Source organism: Dryobates pubescens, chromosome 16, assembly GCF_014839835.1.
Source record: "Dryobates pubescens isolate bDryPub1 chromosome 16, bDryPub1.pri, whole genome shotgun sequence".
Lineage (NCBI taxonomy): Eukaryota > Metazoa > Chordata > Aves > Piciformes > Picidae > Dryobates > Dryobates pubescens.
The window spans coordinates 25,410,731-25,430,967 of record NC_071627.1 but is presented as its reverse complement, the minus strand read 5'-3'; the positions used below and the strand labels follow the sequence as shown (position 1 = coordinate 25,430,967).

At 44.7% G+C, this 20,237-nt stretch overlaps 1 protein-coding gene across 1 annotated transcript; it reads right to left on the bottom strand.

Moving 5' to 3' along the window:
- Positions 1-783: 783 nt before the first annotated feature.
- On the bottom strand, positions 784-19,870 carry VDAC1 (voltage dependent anion channel 1). Its single transcript, XM_054168290.1, has 9 exons — positions 19,738-19,870; positions 13,233-13,302; positions 12,310-12,359; positions 10,742-10,894; positions 10,604-10,656; positions 7,670-7,897; positions 2,995-3,145; positions 1,903-1,960; positions 784-1,107 (listed from the first exon to the last, which is right to left on the bottom strand). The coding sequence occupies exons 2-9, from the start codon at positions 13,297-13,299 to the stop codon at positions 1,016-1,018; spliced, it is 852 nt and encodes a 283-aa protein (XP_054024265.1). The 5' UTR covers positions 13,300-13,302; positions 19,738-19,870; the 3' UTR covers positions 784-1,015.
- Between the last annotated feature and the right edge of the window lie 367 nt (positions 19,871-20,237).

Sequence of the window (20,237 nt, the reverse complement as noted above, 5' to 3'; positions counted from 1 at the left end):
GTTTTTTGTCTGTGTGGTACAAACTATCCACTCGGATAGCACCAGTCTGCTTCTGGAGCTAAGAATTAATATGAAATTGTTTTCATGACCAATATAAAGACAAAGTAAAAGGTGACATTTCAATATTTTATTCAACTTGGGTTTGGGGTTTTTTTATCCCTTTTTGGTAGTGTCAAGTACAACATTTTGGGGTCTAGTTCCACACAAAATGGAAGACTCTAAAAATGCACCCATTTAGTTGCTGAAAAAAAGTGGCAATAAAACAAAAGTCCATTTTAAATTCAGTGATGCAACTACAGGTTTGCAGTTACAAACTCTTCCCTGATTATGGCCCTATCTTATAAGCTTCCCAGTCAGAGCAGGGGAAAGGAACCACAACACAGGACAGGTAGTATTGGCTGAGTCACATCAAACCTCCACAATGGACTTAAACAGATTGGACAACCTAAAGCATTCTGGAGACAGCTGTAGGTGGAAGATAACAAAAAAAGACAAACCATTTTTCATGAAATGCCTATCTACAAAAATAATTGTTTCTAAAAAAAATCCCTTTTTCAGACAAGTTTGCACATTCCACCATGAACTGAAACCTTACGTGCCAGAACATTTTGCTTGCAGAATTAACAGTACTAATAATGGTTTGTGATTCTTCGCATTGTAGTTTTTATGCCACATTAACATTTTCCATGTGCAGTCAATATATTGGTAATTAATATCTTTCTACTTCCTATATTGTGGCAGCTGACAGGTGTCATGGCCAATAATAATAAAAAAACCCAACAACAACAAAAAAACCCAACACCACCACCAAACCAACCTGGAATTAGGAATTAGCTTTATGCTTTTGTCTCCATTTCTTTAACAACATCATTTTTAAAGCCTAACTGTCTTTAACCAGGACTATCAGAACTGATACCGAGCAAAACTTGCATCCCAGACAAAACATTTGAAAGGTACACTATATTCTGAAGGTAGATATGCTGTATTTTGAAAGTAGCCATCATAGAACCACTCCTTATGCTTCAAATTCCAATCCTAGACCAAGTTTGTGACCACCTGCGTTGACATTCTTGCCGTCCAACAAAGCTGACAGTGTCATTTTGATACCTGAGAGAGAAAGGGAAGAGTAAAAAACAACTGTTAAAACTTGGGAGGAGCTTTAGGTTCGGCAAGTGTAGGGTCTGTGTTGCTGCTTTAATATCTTGGGTAGCCAGGATAACAGGACTGGATGTTTTTAAAAGATTTGCAGATTTGAAATCTTTATGAATTACAAAAACTGTAATAAATCACAGTGAGATAAATCTGCTTTTTTTTCCACTCCAAGTAATTAAAGCTCTGAGCCAATTCACTGCTGCTGGTCTACTGACTAATCTAATTTTACAGTCCAGTATTATGAAAAAATGAGACCTTGATACAAACCCAGCTTTCCAACCCAAAATCTAGGTATGAAAATGCCCAAGCTTCTTCTGCTGTAATCTCTCATGTCCATCTCTTTGTAATTCTGGCAGTAGATTTATTTAGCCACATTAAAACCAATTTCACAGCAAGACTGTCTTCTTCCTGGACCATGGAACCTTGAGAAGGTCACATTTTCAAACAAAATAAATCAGCAATAAGAAGGTTCTGAAAGTACTAAAAATGCATTTATTTATCTGTGGAAAAAAAATAACTGTAGATACAGTTTATATCAACATAAAAGAGGATCTGACAGCAGTAGACGGTGGTCTCCAATTCTGTTTCCAATAGACATCCAAAATTAACAGAGCAGTCTCTGGAAAAAGTTCATTACTGGCTTGCCAAGGGGAACAGCAACATTGATCACATTGTGTCACAAAAAAATTCCAGTATTTCAGGATTAAAATGTCACGTTGTTGATTCTGAATTTCTTCTCCATAAGCTTACCTGGCTTTAAAATCTGAGTGTATCCTAATCCAATCAGACTGGAGTTGTTCACTTTAGCCTTAAATGGAAAAAATACTGTAAGTAGTTTGGTAGCTTTCCTCAAAGTCCTTCCCCCTTGAAAATTAAGTCAGAGTCCCAGCATGGTGGTGGTTAGAAGGGATCTCTGGAGATCATCCAGCCCAACCCCCCTACTAAAGCAGGGCACTCACAGCAGCTTGCCAGGATCACAGTGTCCAGGGGGCTTTGGAATCTCTCCAGAGAAAGACTCCACAATCTCTCTGGGCAGCCTGCTCCAGGGCTCAGTACCCTCACACCAAAGAAGTTTCTCCTTCTGTGCAGATGGAACCTTCTGGGTTCCAGTCTGTGCCCTTTGCCCCTTGTCCTGTCACTGGGTACCACTGACAAGAGTCTGGCTCCAGCCTTTTGCCCTCCACCCATTAGCTTCTTGACAAGCATTGACCAGATCCTCTCTGGGGCTGCTCTTCTCCAGGCTCAACAGCCCCAGGGCTCTCAGCCTTTGCTTGTAAGAGATACTCCAGTCCCCTCAATATCTTTGTAGCCTCCACTGGACTCCCTCCAGTAGTTCCCTCTCTCTCTTGAACTGGGGAGCCCAAGATTGGACACAATACTCCAGCTGTGGCCTCACTGGGGCAGAGTAGCGGGGAAGAACCTGCTGATGACACCCTTCTTAATGCACCCCAGAAAGTCACACCTTTTAAGCAGGTGAAGAATTTCATGTTTTAAATCACAAAAAGAAGTTAATTTTGCCATAACTTAAATGCAAAATCTCCAGCAATCCACAGTTGCTATAGGCAATAATGTTTCTATTAACATGGCTTTTAGTTTTATCAAGAAGGTTAGGGAAAAGTTCTCCAAGCAGTGCCCAATGCTACAATAAAACATTATGTGTCACTTCTAAGGAAGATCCAATGTTGCGCTCTCATGCTGCCAAAAACAAGACAAAGGGACCTACGAGCCAACTCTTCACAGGAAACTGCATCAAGATATCCTTCACTGATGCAAAAGCGCTTCCCATTCCCACCCAGAGAGCCTGTTTTCAGATGTTTACAGCTGTAGGTGCAGGGCACTCACACAAAATGAGGCATCTGGGTCAATCTGATACTTGGCTGCTATTCCAAAGCGTGTGTTGCTGTTCCCAGCTGTCCAGGCAAGCTGCACGGCGGTTTCCAGTTTGTTGTTCACCTTCTGGTAAATGGAGCCGCCGAACTCCGTGCCATCATTCCTGGAAGCAATGCATTAGTCTCATTTTAAACCGCATCCCCCAACAGTCACCTCAGTTCTTTCCCCCTGTAAGAGCTGTATTTGCAGAACGCTGGCTTACACCTCGTCTAATATCCCTGTAACAACTGAGACAGAGACAGAGTGATTGCCCATTGGAATGGGCTGCCTGAGGAGGTGGTGGAGTTGCCATCACTGGAGGTTTTCAGGAGAAGACTTGATGGGGTGCTTGGTGCCATGGGTTAGTTGTTTAGGTGGTGTTGGATTGGTTGATGGGTTGGACGCGATGATCTTGAAGGTCTCTTCCAACCTGGTTTATTCTATGTATTCTATGTATGTATTAGGCCAGGTTGGTTCTGAAGTGGGTTTTAAATGCTGGTGTTCATTGGTAATTACTGTAATTCAGAGGGGAAAAAAAAGTATAGGGAACTTATAAAAACCAAAACTGTGACAACCTATCAAAAATAGACTACTCATGATGGTTTCCTCTTCTCTGTAGATGGGAGCCTTTGTAGTAGAGAGATCTGTTCTTCTCTATATATCCCAGAATCCCAGCACGGTGGGGTTTGAAAGGATCTCTGGAGATCACCCAGTCCAATCCCCTCCTCCAGCAGGGCACCCACAGCAGCTTGCCCAGGAGCACAATGGCCAGGGGGGGTTGGAATCTCTCCAGAGAAGGAGACTCCACAACCTCTCTGGGCAACCTGGGCCAGGGCTCCAGAACTCTCACAGAAAGGAGTTTTTCTGTATGTTCAGATGGAACCTCCTGGGTTCCAGTCTGTGCCCAAAGATACCAGGCACAGACAGATGCTGTATCCCAAATAAAGATGCCAATTTAACATCTCGTGAACACCATTTCCTTATGGTACATCTGTACTATAGGTGTCTCTGGGTCTGAAACTGAAATTAAACTGATTTTGCTTTGCAGGGCGCATTGGCCAGCAGCTGAAGAATGACAGCCTTGGGCTACTGGGCAGCACACCTTCCAGTTACTAATGACAGCACAGAGAATAAAGTGTGGTAAATAAAATGCAAAACCTTAGAGCATGCAGATAAAAACTTTTAAAAGCCATAAACTCCTTGCAAGCAGCAAGCATATGAATTGCCATTTCGCTCATTGTCTTCAAAGAGGAAACTGAGATATTGACCAAGGAAATACTAAACCACAGGAAGACCCCTGCAAAGACAATAATTGCGATTCTTTCTAAACTATAATACTTATGGTTATTTCCAAATCATAAAACAATCTGATTCCAATTATTAGACTATACCAAATCTTTAATGATTTAAAAGGGGTGGATTTAGAATCTCTCCACTTTCCCTCCTCTGACAAACTGCAGCCTTTTAAATTGTCAGAACCATCCTTCCAGAAAAACACTACAGTAGTTAATTCAGGTAAGACTGAAGCTCACATCTAACGGCGTCGCCTGGCTCTCAAGAAAAGGAGGCATTATAAAGGACTGAGGAGAATGGGCTATACAGGCAGGTTCTGTGCAAGGCTCCCGCACAGTTTTTGTCTTGACCTGCAACATTAGCAGGGGGTGGTCTAAGCTATGCTTAAAAAATTAGGAAAGTCACATTTCAAACTAGAAATTATCCAGCTCTACCTCTTTGTAGTAAAAAATAAAGTCAATCCTCTTTTTAAGTCCATTACTTATTTAAGCCAATTTACTCTTATTATTAATGGCAATAGCAGCACTTTTCAGATGTAGAAAAAATAACAACACAAGTCTCATGAAAATGAATTTATTAAGGAAGGCGCCACTAAGGAGAGCAACTTTCTGAAGTCTCCAGATGGTCTGTGTTATACCAGTAACAAAAGATGCTGCTTCAAGCCCCATGGAGTGAAATTAGTGAAATTACCAGCTCTGCCACAGCACCCCTGTGAAACCCTGAACTGTCCAGGTGCAACAGCACCTGAGCAGGCTGGTGTTGGGAGCTCCACACACCACTGCTTCTGGGATTAGATAAAAACTGGCATGTTCTGGGGCTGAAACACATCAAATACCCAACTAGCCTATTAATAATGAAATGTGTATTCCTGACACACACTTAGGGGCTTGCCTGTCAATTGCTAGAGTATGAATACTTGTGGGAAAGCAGAAGGTATCTATGGAAGGTTTCAGGACAAGAAAGAACAACAGGCTGCTGACAACAGAGGAATGGCCTGGTGATAAAGAAGAGCTGACTGCAGTAAACAACCTGAAGTGCGAGACAGAAGGATGAGACAGAAGGATGCTTGTGCACATGCTGGAGAAGCTCAGCCTGATATGGGATGAAGATAACAATGGACAGCTGCATATCAAAGGAGAAAATTCAATTAGCAGCAGTGGTGCAAGAATGTCAGGGAACTGCTTAGCCTGCTCAATTTTTCCTATATAAACTGCTTGTTCTGTACCAAAAAATTAATTCCTGCTCCACCACCAAGAGAGTCCCTGCATGCCTTCCGAGAAACACTAAACCAGGTGGATGATTTATTACCTCTGTACAGTTAACAGTGAACTAAGAAACAGTACAGTAAGATCTGAGCCTCTGCTGCTACTACAGCTATTTTCTTCTGTTGCTTTCATTAAAAGTAGTAATAATTCAAGCTTTTTTTATAGCAAAACCCAGTAATACAATGTTTTGAACTGCCACAGTATAGCAAAACTGAAAGTCATTGTGCTTGAAGGAGTAACTCAGCGTGGAGGGGACTCCACTTGTTTAGAGACACGTTTTCTGCCCACGTTTTTGAGCTTTGGCAATCTTTCAGACATACTGTCTGGGCTGTGAAGGTTCAGTTGTGCTGTAAGGCAGCAGGAGCTTCCTAAACCAGATCTCTGCCACACACCATGAAACAGAACAGAAAGCCTTTGAAACAGTAGCTCCAGGAAGACAGAACAGTTGTTCAGCCCCTGAATGGGAACAGCCTGCAGTAGCTCTGCTATGTGCAAACTATCCAGTTACCCAAGGGAATGGGAAAGGGAGGGATGGAGGAATGGATTAGAGATTACCTCATCCTCAGAAACTCTCTTCCCCAGAGGCAGAAGAGGATCAGGAGACAGAGAAATTAAGGGGTTTGTGGAATTTGGTCCTGGTTTCCTATTGTTTGTGCATTCAAAAAGGACAAATGCTTGTGTAAATAATTATTAGGAGCTGTAATAGCAAACCGAACTTTTCCATCATATCCCTCCCAGTACTAGAATAGAATAGAATAAAGCAGGTTGGAAAAGACCTTTGAGATCATCAAGTCCAACCTATCACCCAACACCATCTAATCAACTAAACCATGGCACCAAGTGCCTCATCCAGGCTCTTCCTAAACACCCCCAGTGATGGTGACTCCACCACCTCCCTGGGCAGCACAACCCAATGGCCAATCTCTCTTTCTGTGAAGAACTTCTTCCTAACATCCAGCCTCAACCTCCCCTGGCACAGCTTAAGACTGTGTCCTCTTGTTCTGGTGCTGCTTGCCTGGGAGAAGAGACCAACCCCCTCCTGGCTACAACCTCCCTTCAGGTAGTTGTAGACAGCAATAAGGTCTCCTCTGAGCCTCCTCTTCTCCAGGCTAAGCAACCCCAGCTCCCTCAGCCTCTCCTCATAGGCTTGTGCTCAGAACCAACACAGTCCTTATCTCTCCCATTAATTTCCTTTGGCCTGTACTTGTTCATCTACAGATCAAACAATCATTTTGTTTCATTTTGACATGTGCAAAAGAAAGGCATTGCTCTTATTTCAGCTTTCATAAAGGATAATCTTATAGCCTACTTGTTTTATTATTCCACTAATAGATTCTACTAGGCATTGGGTGCCTGGGTGTGCAGCAAGTTCAACTCCCATCATGCACTCCATCACCCAGAGAGTTCACTAAAAAAGCACCTTACATCACAGAATGACAGGGCTTAGTAGGGACCTTTGGAGATCAACTAGTTCAACCCCCCCCTGCCAGAGCAGGTTCACCTAGAGCAGGCTGCACAGGTTTTTTGATGACTCCAGAGAGAGAGCCTCAACCGCCTCTCTGGGCAGCCTGCTCCAGTGCTCCACCACCTCAACATCAAGAAGGCCCTTGCTCAAGTTCAGATGAAGCTCCCTACGTTCAGGATTGTGCCGATTACCTCTTGTCCTGTTGCTGGGCACCACTTAAAAAAGCCTGGCCCCATCCTCCTGACACCCACCCTTGAAGTATTTATAAGCATTGATGAGATCCCCCTCAGTCTTCTCCTCTCCAAGCTAAAAAGCTCTAAGCCTCTCAGCCTTTCTTCATAAGAGAGATGTTCCAGTCCCCTAATCAACTTTGTAGGCCTTTGATGCACCCTTTCAAGCACCTTCCTGTCCTTCTGGAACTGGGGAGCCCAGAACTGGACAGAGTACTCTAGATGAGGCCTCACTAGGGCAGAGAAGCAGTAATTTCAAACAGAAGTAATAGAAGAAATAATTGCCAATCCACCATTCTCTCTTTCCACACTGCTGGAACTCCATCCTATTTGTTGTTCTAGTAAGCAGTAAAACCCTTTCAAATTCATGTTCAGTGCCTGCTGCTGTTACTTACACATTGGTGTGAAGCTGGAATTCATCGGTCTTGTAGCCAACAGCAAAGTTGCTCTGGGTGACTCTAGACTTGGCGCTCTCGAAGGTCATCTGATAACCTGCCAGCCACCCCTCATAGCCGAGCACCAGGGCTCCACGTATTGAGGGACCAGCAATATCAAAATCCATGTCACAGCCGATGTTGATGTGTTCCCTCTTGTACCCTGTCTTAACCTTAGCACTCTTTTTCCTAAAGAGAAAATAGAAAAGTCTTATCTTGAAAAAGGTACCCTCAAAGGTAGCAATTCAATCAAACCAGTTGCTGAAATCAGTCTAACAGTTCTTGAGGACAAAATATACATACCTGGAGAGAGCCATGGGACACGTCACCTTTTTGCCTTTCACACCTGCAAGCTCCTAATTCAGCTACAGTGAACTATTTGCAATTAAGCAGTAGAATGTGGTATGGAGCCGCACGAAGCACTCCTGGGTTGTGTGTGCTGAAAAGCAGCAGCACAGTAAGTCAGATGAGAGGTGACAAATGCCTATCTCCAGCTAATCTGATGGTTTGGGAAACTAGGTAGATGCAGAGAAGGAATGGAAACTGAACTCGTTTACAGGGTCGCCACAGAAAGGCAACAGCAGTTGGTCTGGTTTTATACATTTGCTGTGACAGATGTTAAGAAATCACTCCTAAGCCTCCATCTTCCTGAGGGAAAGTTTCTGCTGATAAGGAAGGAGGCTGCTTCAGGGGCTCTGACACCTTGCTTTTTCTTCAGGATGCTTTAGGAAGCTGAATGGTTACAGCCATTGGGAAGGCTGCAGAGTTAACACAGAAATAAACTTTCCTGAGTCACTTGCTTCATTTTCTACCATTGGCCAAAACAATAGCTTCTTATGTGTTCTTGGGTTGGTTTACATCAAAGGTGCACACTCTCAGAAGGCAAAAGGGTTACATCTGATATACTCAGCTACTCTTATTTAAGATTATTTTCTCTTTTTACCCTATGAGCATCTCCTGTCTTTGACCAAGTCTTCTATTGAAATCCTTTGGAAAAGTCAGTCTAATTTGAAATTTCAAACCAACTTTTTGCTTCAGCTACCAAGAACTGTGTCAGTGTTCTATCAGACCCAAATGGAGATTGTTCCATCATTATTGCTATCATTACTTTCAGACTTGGGAATTTCTTGGGTTTTTTCCAAAATCAGAAATAAAGAGCAGGAGTGCCAAAAGCACCTGCATCAGCTCATGTGCAACTTCTGTAGAAGTCCACAGGGATGGGGGCAAGTGAACACAGAGCTCTCCTAAAAAATTTTCCCTGTTGAAAGACCCTTCACAGCCAGTAAGTAGTAAGGAGAGGGTGTATCATATTCCAATGTAATGCATCCCTGTTGTGACCGTTTTAGGCTGTGCCTTTAAGAAAGGGAAAGTTGCTGGAACACTCTGGATGAATGTTTTGGAATAATAACAAAAACAAGATATTCTAAATTAATTTCATTGGTAGATTGGTAGAATGCAACTTTAAGTTTTAGTTCTGGTTGAGTCTCAGTGAGTTCAGTTCTGTCTTTTCAGCCTGTCTGTTTCAGTCTCTCTCTGAGCAACAGCTGCGGGATGGAGTTAACCTTGAACTAACAGATAAGAATAATTCTTGCATACGCTTTGAGCTAACAGAATTTCCTCCTTAATAATTCTCTTTTCTCTCTCTCTAACCCTTTTTGGGAAAAAAGGGAGGTAGGGGGAGAGAGGGGGTACGGGGTGGGGGGGTGGGGGCCGGGGGAACCCTCCTGGCTGGAGGAGGGAAAGCTTTGTTCTGTATTACATTCTTTGCTGTGTATTTCTGTACGTATTGTAAATACTGTATGTTGTGTATATATCCATCTGCATTTCATCCTGCTTGTAAATATAGCTCATCCATTTTCGCTTCTCCGACTGAGTTAGCCGTGGTTTCTTTGTGTGTGGGGAAGAACTGAACTTTGTCTCACCACCATACCTGTCAACATAAACCAGGTCCCACCAGGATGGAATCTCGTTCCATTTATTCACATTATAATAGTCCCCCAGCAAGCAAACCCTTGTAACTTAGACACTAGAATACCCGTGAAGTGCCTCAGAAGTAAGCTACAGGGCTGTAATTTGTTCTCATACAGGTTTTTGCTTTTTAATTTAAGAATCCTACCAGCTAAGAAACAATTCGCAACAAACACCAGAAATTATTCTGATTAACAAATACAAAACTACCCAGTTAATGCAGAACTGGGAATGGACTGGAAGCTGACTGCAGAGGACAGTCTCAAAGCCAAGATGAAATCTCCACGGGGACTGTTACCCCATCAGCCAGCAGCACAACATGCTGGGAAGCTAACATGCAGAGCATTTTGGCTTACTAGCAGCAGTGCTTGCAAAAAAGATAATCGGGGTGGGGGAAGGGAAATAAACCAACATCTCAACCTACAGCTGCTGCTTAATCCCTTTGGCCCACATAAAACATGGAATCCAATTGCTGCATCAGAAACACTCATCCACCACCAAGGCACACTGCGGCCAGCAAGAATTCCAATGATAAATTCAGCTCTGGAGAAGAGCCCAATTACTGTGTGAACCTATTAGAGTTGTGGCAAACTGGCTCCTGGAGCTTGTTAAGTTTTGCATTACAGCTGACTTGTTTTAGTCAGACAGTAGCTCATCCTCTGACATGGCCAGAAATACACCATAGGAGCGCAAACAAAACCTTTTCCTCACAGCATGATCTGACTGTAATGTTCAAGTTATTGTATTTAGCTTGCTATGGTTTAGGATTAAAAAAGGATTGTTAACACTAAGATTGGAATCAGATGTACATGATTGCATCACACACAGGCTGTTTACTGCCTCAGTATCTCAGGACAGGAGGAGTAAGGAAGGAAGACAGTATTCTGAAAAACTAAAATATAAAATAAAAAATGCCTTACTTCTTACCCAGTGTTAGGAGAGAAGGTGGAGTCAAAGGTCAGCTTCAGGCCACGAGCAAGCTGAACAGAAAAGAAATTCACTGGTTGGATCTATAATTAGAGCTTAAGTTAATTGGTAAATTGCAACACGTGAGCCAAAAATTACCTGATCTTCAAGTGTAATCTCGGTGCCTAGTGTGTTGTCAGTGTTCCACTTTTCTGTGAACACCAATCCATACTCCACCCACTTGTATTTTGTTTCCAAACTACCATTAACTTTGCTTGTTTCTGTGTTAGCTGAACCTGAGCTTGTGAATTCCTAAAAGAAAAGGGGAAAAAACCAAAAAACAACCATATATATATAATATATATTTGTAAACAGGCAAATACTTGTAGGACATACTAGTCATTAAAATTTGTGATATGGTTCAATAGTGCAGAGTTCTCAGAAGGTTTAAGGATGTGGTTGCTAGTGCTTAATATGAACATAGTCCTATCCCACAAAGAAAGAGAAAAAAAGTGAGAAAAGGCATTGCATGATAAGGGAGTGGATATAGGAAAGGAGTGTGGCTAACTCTCACCACAGACCAAGGAGCTTCTTTGATAACTGCACAAGGTGTATCTGAATCAACATGCCAGTCTGCCAAACGCTTCATAGAGATACTCTAAATAAACAGCTCCAGAACACAGCTACACTGCAACTCTGCTTGTTTAGTGACTGCAGGAGGCACCCTTGGAAAACAAATCCCTGAAATCCAACATGGTGGGAGTTGGCAGGGATCTTTGGAGATCATCCAGTTCAACCCCTCTGCTAAAGCAGGGCACCCACAGCAGCGTGCCCAGGATCACGATGGCTGGGGGGGGGGGGGGGGGGGGGGGGGGGGGGGGCGGGGCGTAAGCTCTCCAGAGAAGGAGACTCCACAACCTCTCTGGGCAGCCTGCTCCAGGGCTCAGCACCCTCACAGCAAAGAATTTTGTCCTGCTCAGGTGGAACCTCCTGGGGTCCAGTTTTTGCCCTTTGCCCCTTGTCCTGTCCCTGGGCACCAGTGAGCAGAGTCTGTTCCCAGCCTCTTGCCCCCAGCCTTTTGCCCCTAGCCTTTAGCTCTTGCTGAGCATTGATACAATCCCCTCTGGGGCTGCTCTTCTCCAGGCTCAACAGCCCCAGGGCTCTCAGCCGCTTCTCCTCAGAGAGATACTCCATGCCCCTCAGCATCTTCATGGCCCTCCACTGGACTCTCCAGCAGTTTCCTGTCTCTCAAACTGGGGAGCCCGGAACTGGATGTGGTATTTCAGATGTGGCCTCACTATGGAAGAGTAAAGCTGGGGGAGAACCTCTTTCAACTTGCTGGCCACATCCTTATGAAACTTGCTTGGGTTTTGCATTCCCTGTGACCACCATCTTCACTCTTTAGATATTGATAAGCGTTGATAAAATCCCCATATTTATGCTCGTTCAACCCAGTAAAGCAGGAGGGAAGCACTGACCCTTTCCTTGAGCCCAATCCGTGGTGATACTCTCAAACAGCAACACTGTTTATGTAGTAGGCCACGATCATGGTTGCAAAGGAGCCCTTCACTGTATCTCCTATTCTCATTATAAATGTAAAGTAACTTACAAGGTTATAATATATATGAAAAATGATAAGGGGAGAATAAGGGCTATATATTCATTTTAATAAACAGTAAACACAATGAATATGGCAGTTTCAGATTTCAAAATCTTTCCAAACTCACCAGTCCATTTTCAGATTTTGTTTTCAAATCAAGTTTTATTAACCCGAAACCTAGGAGTAAAACACATGAATTAGGTATCTGTTAATTTGGAAAGCATTTCTGATTGCTTTCTTAAAACTCCCACCTAAATCACATGTGAACTATTAAAACTAAACCAAGGGTACAGTTACAGGCTGCTTTCATGAAGCAGATTACACAGCTCATACTTCAGATGGCATCTGACTGATTAATCATAGAATCACAGAATGGTTTGGGTCGGAAAGGACCTTAAAGATCATCCAGTTCCAATCCCCCTACCATAAGCAGGTACACCTCCTACTACACCAGGTTGCTCAAGGCCCCACCCAGCCTCACTTTGAACACTTCCAGGGTTGCAAACTCCACAACTTCTCTGGGCAACCTGTTCCAGTGCCTCACCACCCTCATGGGGAAGATTTTCTTCCCAATGTGGAATCCAAATGCAGTTTCTTCCAGTTTGAAGCCATTACTTCTCATCCTGTCACAAAGGCATGTGCCTTTGTAAAATGTCCCTCTCCAGCTCTCCTGGAGGCCCCTTTCGAACCCTACTGAACTCACCAATATAACTGGGACCAAATTAGGCAATAATGACTTTATTCATGCTGAGCATCAGTATGTTCATAAGCAAACTACTGCCATCAATGATCCTATTCAGGACACGAGGAAATAGTCAAAACAACACACACACAATTTTCTTTCAAAACAGATGGGGAACAAATGTCAGAAAACAGTAAACTACTCTCCCTTCCCAGAGAGGAATGGCAAAGTAAAGCTAAGACTGAAAATTTTCTCTGGATTCTAATGGAAATTATTGGAATATTTATCAGGGAAAAATACTAAAATTCTAACAGCTTTAGTAATCAGACAGACAGTGACAGACCAAACTGATTTTGGCTTTTATTTACCATATCCCTTGTTGAAAACATCTCTGGCGGATTTGCCCAGGTCAGCATAAGCAGGTGGAACAGCCATTTTCTGAGGGGAAAAAAAAAAGGAAATTACAGTGTTCAGAAAGTTACTTAATTCATTTACACATCCAGAAACTTAAGCCTTTATCAGGCAGTTTTATTTTCTATTTACCACCTATCAATTAAATACAGCCTGAAGAAAGTAGCTGTAGCAAATGGTGTGACTTGATTTTGGTTTTTAGCCAGCAGAGGACATTACCATGCATTTGTCACCAAGGATGAGAAACAGGTTACAGAGCAGGTTTTTATTTAAAACCAGTTCTTAGAAACATTCCCCCTGTCCCTTGCCACAGATCTGTGCTGTGATGCAGAGCATTAGGGCCCCAAGTCATGTGCTCAGCAAATGGGTATCATTTGTGTTAGCAACATCAACAAGAGGGCATTCTTCTACTTCAGTTTCCTTTCACTTTGCTACTGCTTTTAATAGGCTGAGATATCTCCTTAGACACTGACCTTTTAAGTGGTTTTGTGTTCAACTGGGGGAAAAAATGAGTTTGTTGTGAAAAATAAAGACTGAAGGGATGCTACACCATGAAGTCAGGCAGTCAGAGACACCACTTGCTGCAGCTGCCAGATGCAGACTGGAGCTATCTGCAATTCCCAGAGTGAGGTATCAGCTTCAGTTTTCTCCATAACATTTTGCTGAGAGGGATGCCCACGTTGCCATGCAGGTCCTCACTTTCCCATCTTCAGCAAGCCTTGACCATTCTTAGTTCAGTGACCTCCAAGAAAATTAATGCATCCCGTTTTCTCTGCCACTGAGAAAACTGCCTTATCATATACAAAGGAGAAAACAAGATTCTGGGAGGAACAAACCAACCCAACCTACTTCCTTATCCAAGTACAGTCATTTGTTCTAGGGAAGCAAAGTACAACAGTCTGAAATGGTGCATGCCTTCTGTCTTCACAGATAAGCTTCCATCATTTGAGGAGATGAATCACTCTGACAAAGCTGCTCCTCTTGAGACCAGACGTTGCACTAAAATTCCATATTCACAGATGTTTTGGCTATGCCACACTAACAAGCAGCTTATTACACAAGGATGTGAATGCTTAAAAAGTTGCCTGCCAATCCTGACTCCAGACTATCCAATGTTAGCAGAAGGCTATTCCTCTGAAGCACACACAAAACAGCTAGCTCTGAATATGAGGGACGCTCTTAAGTGTCTTGGTCACAGTCCCCTGGGCAAGCACACCACCCCACGAGCATCAGATAGGGAGTTTTAGCAGCGACTCAATGCCTCAAGCACTCCACCCAACAAGCTGTTGCCAGTTAAAGCAGGATGTTGCTACTGCATAAATGAAGAATCCCTGTCCTAGAGGGATCAAAATAGATCTGGTGGCTATGTAAAAGCAAACAGGCTTCTCAAAACATCAAGTAGGATACAAGGGTGCATACTATGATATAGTTTCAGTTGCAGACTCTTCCCTCATAGTTCAGTAATAAGATGCAGTCCCAAATACATGAGCAGCTAAACAGTTAAATTTAAAGGAGAAAAAGAAAGGAATTCCATACCCCCAAGCAGTTTTAGTTGCTTATTGTAGACCTAAATGTCTAATTTTTGCACAAACATGAAAGCAGGGGTTGAATGCTTATATACAAATCCAGCCTTTAAAACCGAACACCCAAACGAACAAACCAAAACCGAACACACCCCCCACCAAAACCCCCAAACAACACAACACACCCACAATTGTCCCCCCATCCTTCCCCCAAAAAGGGACTAAAAATAAAGAAAATGTAAAAATACACATACAACCCCCCCTCCCAAGAATTAACAGATTTCTTTAAGTAATTCTCCTGCTCCTCACCAAAGTCACCACAAGCTGAATGCTTGGAGATGATATCCTAAAGTCGAAGCCAAGGCAGCACTCAGCAGAGAGATGAACATATTCACTCAGGACTCTCTGTGTCCAGGAAATGCTTCTTCCCTCCTAGCCTGGTCTCATGAGAACCCTCTGATGGGTATTTCCACTTAGCATCATCAAAAATTGAAAGTGTTAAAAATCCTCACACTTGACAATCAAATAAGCACCATTTCAGAAGATAATGCATTGCTCTGCCAGCTGCACTGTGGCATCCAGCAGACCTATTTGATCAACAGGCCCTTTGAGCCACTTCACCAAATCAAAACATTTTATTGTTCTTTGCTTTGGGTTTGGATTTTGTAGGTTATGTTTTTTCCCTTCATCCAAGCCCATAAAGCCAGGTTTGCCTCCCACTGACATTTGTGTCTCTTCCCTGGATGCAGCCAGGCTCATGGGCTCGATGAGCTGTGACAGGCTGCTCCACTGCTGTCATCTGAGCTGTGGCTGCAGGACGGTGGGAGATGTCAAGATCTCTGCTTAGGCAATTAGTATAATTAAGAGGCAATATTGAAAGCCAAATCCCTGCTGATTGAAGGCAAATCATGCAAAGCACACATGGTGTGGTTAAAACTGCTTCATGTGGAAGACAGCACAAGATGGGCACATGGTGGTTAACCTTGCTGCAGTCAGCACGACCAAAAATAATCATTTCTTGGTCTTTCTAATCAGGAGCCTCTTGTTCAACAGATGGAAACCAAAACTGATTACATCCTGTGTGAGTGCAGGTTGTAAGACAAGCATGCTTAACAGGGATTCAAACTCTTAAAGGATCAAGGAATGGCCGTGACCAAGTGCCCTTGCTTTTCACCAGTGGGATTCCAGCCCATTAACTCAGATTAGGCTGAGGCTGAAGTGAATTCATTGCTTTTATCCTCATCCAAGTGCGCAAATAGCTCAGAGTGATGATGTCCCTCTGCTCCTGAACCAAGAGGGCCACACAGAATATTCGTAACAGGCTCTAAAGAGGAAAATACTCATTTTCTTGAGTAGGAAATACTGGAGTACACACAAGACATGGCTGAAGAAGATCTGAACTGAGGAGTTAGCTGCAGGTGCTGCTGTGAGCACTACATCCAGGAATTTATACCTGCCACAGGGAGAAAATAGGAAGCTTCCTTTGGAGTCTTCTAAGTGCCAGGCCCTAGTGAAGGCTTCATTAGAGATGAAGCACTTCCAGCAGGCCACATTTGACCACTTTCCAATGTCACAGATGGCAAACTTTTCACCACATGATGTTCTGGGCAATTAAATTGAAACCAACTCAACAGGCATCACACCCCTGAGGTGCTCTTGGCAATGCAAGGACTGGCTGCAACCAAAGAAAAAACTGATCTCTGCTTCCTAACTCTCTTGCATGCCTATGTTAAAGGTGCCCTACATGGACTTAGCAACTTGATGATAGGTACACAAGGGGAAGGAGTAATCTAAAAGTGTAAGATACCAATAAAACCCACAATAGGAATAAAACTGCTGTGATGGGATTCTGTCAGGTTCAATGCTAAGAAAATAAAAAGGCTGGGTGTAACCTTACTCCAGCCACATGTTTTCCTAATAAATCTGTAGTCATGTAGCATTTCATGCTGGTAAACATTAATTCTGAACACTTCACCTCCCCTGTCTCCAGGACCCCTGAAAAGATAAGTGCAGAGCTCAGGGCACACATCCCACTGGTGTGTGAGCTGGGAGGGACAGATAGGATCAGGTTATGAGACCAGGTACAAGCTGTCTGTGTGAGGAATAAAGCACATGAGGGCCTCTTGCCTCAAGAGACAAAAAAAAAAAAATTGAATAATGTCCTTTTCATCTATCTCCTTCAGTGAAGGAAAAATTACTCTTTGCTATGAAGCAACTTTTAAGCGCCTCTCTGGACCCCCAGCCTGTGTAGCGTCACTTCCCAACTGACATATGTTTTATCAATAACAGACCATGAAGGGTGCTGGTTTTGCTGCCAGGCAGGGCAGGGCAGGGCAGGGCTCAGTTCTCACAAAATCATAGAATTGCTTCAACTGGAAAAGGCCTCTAGGATCACCGACTCCAACCATCAAGCCAACAGGCTGGCCAGAGCCACCAGCTCCACACACCACCAGTATCCCCATCCCACCATCTGACATCCCAAACTGCCAGGTGAGCATAGTACCAGTTCCACAGTTTGAGTTTCACAATTCAGATCCCAAACTCATTCAAGTCCTGACTACAACCTACTTTGAATCAGGTTCCTAAGCCTTATTGTGGAGAGATTTAAAGCCACAGTTACCCATAAAAGTCATGAGCAGCCCTGCTGAGCTCAGACATCGGGTTGGGCACACTGAGAGTCTGGAGAAGCCCATACAAGCACACAGTTTGCAAATACCCAACTTGTTACTGTGCTGAAGTCCTATAATCCATGCAGCACTATGAGTCAAAGTTTAAGACTCTGGAGCAAACCATTTCTCTCCTGCACGTATTACTAAACCCACGCAGCATCCCTCTGTCACTGGCAAAGGCCTCTGTGCTACACACATGATGGAGCAGGTTTGGGTTTTAAAGGCTGGTTTGTGTAACATCTCTGTAGCCCAATAAACACCAGAGCACATAGAAGATAAACCCCTCAAAAGCCAATGTAAATATTACTATTTGGTCTATACTAATATTTACAGAAGTAAGGAAAGGCAGAGCTTGCTCTTAATTGTACAGGCACAAATTATGAACAACAACCCCTTATTAAACTATCACTGGTTAGTATCAATTAAGGCAAGCTGGGGGATATTGCAGCTTGCTGCAGCTACTGTAGTTACTGCAGCTGCCAGGGAAGAACAAAGAGCCACACGCTCTAGGTTAAACTCAATATTCAGGTTAACAATCTATTTGCCAGGCTGGATGGAGCTTTGAGCTACCCAGTGTAGTTGAATAGGTCCCTGCCAACCACAGGGAAGTTGCACTAGATGACACTTTAAGGGTCCCTCCCAACCCAAACCAGAGAAGGAAGTAAGCAGTGCTGCTGTCCCACCCCATGCCACCAGCACAGTGCTGGGGCAAGGCTGGCACATGCCCTAGCACAGCACTCAAGAAGGGACATGTCCTTCACTCCCAGCCCTGATACGGGAACACCCAGCACCAGATCCATGGGAATGGCTAGTTAGAAGGGCATTTTGTCTTCCAGCACAATTTGACAGCTTAATCTCCTCACACCAGAGAAGCATCCACTGCACAAGAGCTCAGGAGCCAGTGGATGGGGTTTTCTCTACCAGGGCTGGACACATTGCTCCTGGGGCTGTGGTAACCAATAGCCATGTCCCACACACCATCACACCACCCAAAACACTCCCAGGAAGAAAACATGCAGTCTGGGTATCAGCATAAAACTTCAACGGAGAGTGCTGGGGGAGAGGGACTATTCAAACCCCCTTTTCTTTTCTTTTTTTTTTCTTTTTTTTTTTTTTTTTTAAGTAACAGCCCTTTTTTGAGGTAATTCTGACAAAACTTGATCTTAAAGGTCTCTACCAGCTGAAACAATTCTCTGATTCTATGACTTTACAATTTCCCAGGTGAAATGCTACAAGGGTGGTGATTATTCAACCATCCATTACACTGAGCAAACCAAACTGCAAACACGCTCCTGATCCTCACCAGACCATCTGAGAAATGAGGTGGGATCTGTTTCAACCAACATGGCTATAAATATTCCCCAGAGACATAACCCTGCCTCGGTCAGTAAGAATGAGTCAGCTCGTGCTTCATCTTCAGAAAAATGTTGTTAGGGGTATGGTTTGGGGTGGGGCTTTTTTTTCCACAAATGCCCAAAGTCTGCCTTGAGTCTTTCACCCTCCAGCAAGAGTTGTTCCTAGCAAGGGCTGTGACAAGGCAGAATGGAGGCAACAGCTCTGCTGCAGCTCCACGCTGCTCCTTGCTCGGTTCAGAAGATGAAAGCTGACTTCATTCCCCCCAAGAAAAGTGCTATGTTTTGAGAATAAGCAGAATAAAATGGGGGAAAAAAAAATAATCCGTTTGGCTGCTCGGGGTAGGGTTTGGGGGTTTGGTGTGTCAGGATGAACCTGCCAACCTGAAAAACAGAACCCAGGGGTGCAGACGAGCGAGGTGTCAGGGATGTCACCCCTAAAATGGTGCCAAACCCAGGCAGGTGCAGCTGCGACCTTTGCTCCGTGGGAAGATGCAAAATGATTCCGGCTTGAGGAAGTGTTTCTCAAGAGCCCTGCCGGCTCCTCCATGCCCGAACGACCTTTAAATCCCCGTCATGGGGATGTCCAACGCCCGCATCGACCCGCGCTTGGCCTCCTCGGGACAAGCCGATGGCATCGTGCGATGCGACGGGCACATGGCAGCACCCCCAGCGCCCACCTGCCGCCGCCTCAGCCCCATCCGTGTCACACTCACCCCACCCCACAGGCCTTCATCTCCTAACGCCCCGCATTACGCAAGGGAACAGTTACGCCTTCACGACGTGGCAAACCGCTCCTGGGTCGCAGAGGATTCCCTCAGCTCCCACCCGTGACCCGTGTCTCACCGCCCTGCTCCCGTCCATCCCCCCTACCCCGAGGGGTGGCCCGGGGACCTCCCTCCTCCCCCGCCCCCCTACCTGGCCCCGCCGCGGCGGCAGCAGCCGGTAGCGCGCTCGCGCTCCCGCCTCGGCCTCCTCCGGCGGCGGTTTGCCCCTGCCCCAACCCCTGCCCGGCGCCACCCCGAGCTCTGCGGCGGCGGCTGCGTGACGGCGGGCGGGGACGGGAGGGGAGGGGACGGGCGGCGGGGCGGGCCTTGCCGCAGCAGCGGGCCCGGGCAGCCCTCCCTGGCAGCCCTCCCTGGCATCCGGCGACTGGGGTCAGCCAGGATTCCCAGCAGGAGCCTCCTCTCCGGACCCCGCCGGCCCTGAAGTCAGGCACTGGAATGTGCTGCCCGGGGCGGGAGTGGAGTCACCAACGCTGGGTGTGTTTAAAGATCGTTTTGACCTGGTGCTTGGCAATATGGTATAGGGGTGAACCTTGTAGAGCAGGGTTCTGGGTTGGACTTGGTGATTCTGAGGGTCTTTTCCAACCGGAACGTTTCTGTGATTCTGTGAAACACACCAGCCCCGGGACACAA